Source organism: Cryptomeria japonica, chromosome 1, assembly GCF_030272615.1.
Source record: "Cryptomeria japonica chromosome 1, Sugi_1.0, whole genome shotgun sequence".
Lineage (NCBI taxonomy): Eukaryota > Viridiplantae > Streptophyta > Pinopsida > Cupressales > Cupressaceae > Cryptomeria > Cryptomeria japonica.
Window position 1 is genome coordinate 634310257 of NC_081405.1, and position 4167 is coordinate 634314423.

At 36.3% G+C, this 4167-nt stretch overlaps 1 protein-coding gene across 1 annotated transcript; it reads right to left on the bottom strand.

The window, feature by feature from the left end:
* Positions 1 to 814: 814 nt before the first annotated feature.
* Positions 815 to 2372, bottom strand: LOC131042434 (chaperone protein dnaJ 11, chloroplastic). The gene is given in 2 exon segments (XM_057975703.2): positions 815 to 1765; positions 1767 to 2372. Coding segments are annotated over 2 exon segments (552 nt in total). The 5' UTR covers positions 2106 to 2372; the 3' UTR covers positions 815 to 1552.
* Positions 2373 to 4167: the final 1795 nt, after the last annotated feature.

A 4167-nucleotide genomic window follows, 5' to 3' on the forward strand; every position in this document is an offset into this window, starting at 1 on the left:
TTTACTTCTTTGATATTGAAGATATTGTTATGTGGGTTAAAGAGCTCCTGAATCGTGCAAGTAGACTGTGTGCTCCTAACATATTTGGGAAATCTTCTGATAAATTAAGTAATTAGTGGTAGGCTTTGTATTGCTGCAGTTACTTTTAGTTTAAAGAATTAGGAATTCATACTCGAAGACTTTGAGCCGTGAGTAAAATTTCTAACTTTTTGTAATAATCAGTTTGAGGTAAGATTACATTCAAGAGAGACTTTGTGCTACTTGACTGTAAGTTTTAGCGTAGTTTGTTAGATTCACTGTTCTTTTCTTTAAATATCTAAAAAGGTAGAGAAATTGTAATAAGGTGAAGGGAGAATACATAGGCTCTGAAAAAAAAGAGTTGTATGCCCAACACCAACCCACAAATTTTGATTTCTTATTAATTACAGAAGAAATTTCAAAGGGAACCTCCCCTTGATGAGAGGAGAGATTAATTTCTCAACATAGCTGTGTGTGACACATATATTTTGTCATTAGTACGCTGGTGACCAAATATTCACCCAACAGTTCTAATACCAAGGTTGTGAACATATTGATGACATTATTTTTTATAGAGAAACGAACTTTGTAAATAATAAACTTCCATATTTTGTCATCAATTTGTAAACATCTATCTTCCATAATTAAATTTTGAAAATACTATTTTGATTTGTCTAGTTGACCCAACTTTAAGTAATTTAAATTAGTTTTACTTTATTACTTACATGTATTTCATTAACCTAGATTAATTCAAATGAAGTGTTTTAACTCTTGCTACTATCATAATAATGAAATGTTTTATGAGAAATCAAAATCTTTGTTGTTGAAACCCCATGAAATATATGATCACATATGATCTAGGGAGCGGCTTTTACAAACTAAATCTCCCACTTCTAACACTCTAATTAAAAAACAAAACTTCAATTTAAATGCATATTCCTTGATAATAAAATAGTTATAAACCAAAGAGGATCCATTTCAAAGGATGGACATTTTACTTCAATCACAAACTTAAAGAAAAGACTTCACTTCAAAAGATAAATATTCCGTTTCACTCACAAACTCAAAGAAATAATAGACTTTCTCAAAAAAAGACTTCTAAAAGATGAAATTTTGTTCAACTCATAAACTCAAAGAGAAGTATGGACACACTGGAAAAAGAGACTTCACTTCTCACAAACTCAAAGAAAAGAATGAACAACTTGAAATTTTACTAAAAGAGGGGTAAAAATTTATTCAAACAAAAAAACAAGAAAGACCACACTTTCAACAAAGAAAAAATATACAACTCTATCAAAATTCAGATCAGGAGATAATTACCCATTGTCCACTATATTCCAACTCTACCTTTTTTTACCGCTCTAATTTTCATCCCTTTATCTTTGATGATCTGATGATAGACTTGGGGAAGATTCAAAATGTTCATGCAAATTAAATTGACACAAAGAAGATGTCAAAAATCAATACAAAATAAATTGACACAATTGAATCCATAAATATGAATTGCGGAAAAACGGATGTCTTTGTTTACAGATCACCAGCATTGGTCCGATTCCCAATTCCTCCCTTTTCTGTAATTACACACAGCATACCTATACAGAGGCTCTTCCTGGTAAACCCTAGCATAGCCATTACCATAAGTGAGAAACTGAGGCCGAGCAGACAGCCGACGGTCATATTCAGCCCGGGCTTCCGGATCCGAAAGCAGGGCGTAAGCGTCATGTATGCACAAAAATTTCCGAGCGCTCTGTTACTTTAGCATCAGAAGAAGCGGCATCCGGATGAAATCTTCGAGCAAGCTTTCTGTATGCCGCTTTGATTTCCTCTGCACATGCTCTTGTGCTTACCCCAAGAATTTCATACAGATTTCCAGCCCTAGCGCCTTCGCTGCAACCCTCACGGGGCGCTGCCGCTGTTCTGGCAGCAGATAGGATCGATCCGATTCTTCTGCTACAAATTCTACCATATTTAACATAATTCTTGCTTCTGAAATTTCTAGCAGACGTAATACTACCACTGCAAGGGTTTTTACTCAGAGAAAGTTCCTGCACAAATCTTTCACAGGGGGAAACTGCAAGGGAATTCATTTTGAGAATTAAAGTAGTAAATGAGATCTATTTTGTTTGAGTTGTATTTGAGACAGACATGCATATATATATTTTTAGGGCATGTAAGTTTTTTGCCAGTGGTTTGAATACAGTTGCGCAGTACTTGTACTGGGAAGCGGTTTTAAGAAGGCCAAGGATTGGTGTTCTGCTGGCGGCATTACAATGGGACGTGTTGTTTTAAAGTGTTTCTGGACCCTGGGTTTTGCTTTGTTGTGCAGTGTTGTGTACGTGCTTACAGTGACATGAAAAAAGCTGCAAAATAACGTGGGCGCAAGTGTAAATTCAGCAGAATAAGAAATGGTTTTCTATGATTGAGCAATGGTGAAAATAGTCCTCTGGTGGGTCAATCCCATCTTCCCTGTCACCTCTGTGTTGCTTTGGCCTCACTTTCAAGTGTCTTTTCTTAGTTTCTAAGCATTCAACAAAGAATTTCAGAGGTTTTTAGAAAAGTTTACTCAAGTCTATTTAGGGGAAGCAGTTTAGTTATAAGGTTTTTAGAAAAGTTTACTCAAGTCTTTAGAAAAGTTTACTCTAGTCTATTTAGGTGAAGCAGTTTAGTTATTGCTCTCATGTTCTAATCATTCAATCTAACATGTTAATTAAAAGTCTATCTGAAAATTATTTATTGGGTCAATTGTTGTCTATTTTAGGAGAAGTGTATCATAGTCTTAAAACTAATTTTGCGCATCTCGAGATCCGAAATGGTATATCAGATTTTGATGATTTTTTTTATTGTTATGGCTTCTAAGTAGTAATAGTGGCTTTACTGATGGTTTACAAGCAGGATCCTTTCTGCTTGGTCATTTCCTTGATGGCCCCGAGAGTAGTATCGTCCAGACTATTTTTTGTCGCAGGCGGAAGGGGAAGTCCTCCTCGCCCCCCCTTGGATTGGGTGTCCACACCCCTCCCTGAGTTGGGTTTGAGTTGTTGAAGGTTGGACAAGTTCCCTTTGTTCGACCTTGTTGGTCCCGGGCTTGCTCCGATGTGCTGTTTTTCCTACTTGTGGGCTTTTCTTTTTTTTGATAGTCTTTATCTATGTTAAGGGTCAGTGCCCTAGTTAATGTTGCTTTTTTAATAAAAAACAACGCATGTTGTGGAATCTGTTATGCACACAAGGGTAAAAAATAACACATTTCAAAGTGTCCACCAATACTTACTTAAAGATGGCCCAATAACTATGATTGTCAATATTCGTGCACAAATGACCCAATAGTTGTGCACAAATGCCCCAATAGCTGTGCACAAATGGGCCAATTATGGCACAAAAAAGCTAAAAAGTGAACGACTATTAGTACATGTGAAATTTATTAATGGGATTTTAGTAATCATTTTTTTGGTTTCTTTAAAGATAGTAATTGGGGGGCTGGGTGCACAAGGAGTGTGTGGTTATCAGAGCATGGGTGGTAATTGGTGCTCTTCCTCTATACACTTGAGGAAAGGAAATGATCTTTTATAGTCCATGATGCCAATAATTTGTATATGGGTCTATAGATGGGTTAGAGCAACATGGGACTAACTTGTACTCTTTGCGGGAGGTACCTAATTGCACTACAAACGAGACGTACATACCGTACCCCCTTGTGGGTTTTGAACTTGTGACCTCTCTTTCAAGAGCACAAATAACAAATAACTAAAAGCTCATTAATAAATTACACATATACCAATAGGTGCTCATTTTTTAGCTTTTTTAGACCATAATTGGCCCTTTTGTGCACTTTTATTGGTTCCCATAGCACACGACTACTGAGGCATTTGTGCATAAGTATTGGTGATTTTAAGTGCACGTTTATTTGAGGCATCTTTAAACAGGGGTATCGGGCGACACTTTGAAAAGTGTACTTTTTGACCCTTGCATGCATAAGGGATCCCATAGCGTGCATTGTTACTACCCAAAAGCCAAAACAATAGCTATAAGTAGTTAAGTCGCATGCGAATACATCAACAAAAAAAACCGTCAAAATCCAATGTATTGTTTAGAATCTATGAGTGTACGAAGTTAGCTATAACATCTACTGGTACACTCCTCCTAATTAGAGGAATT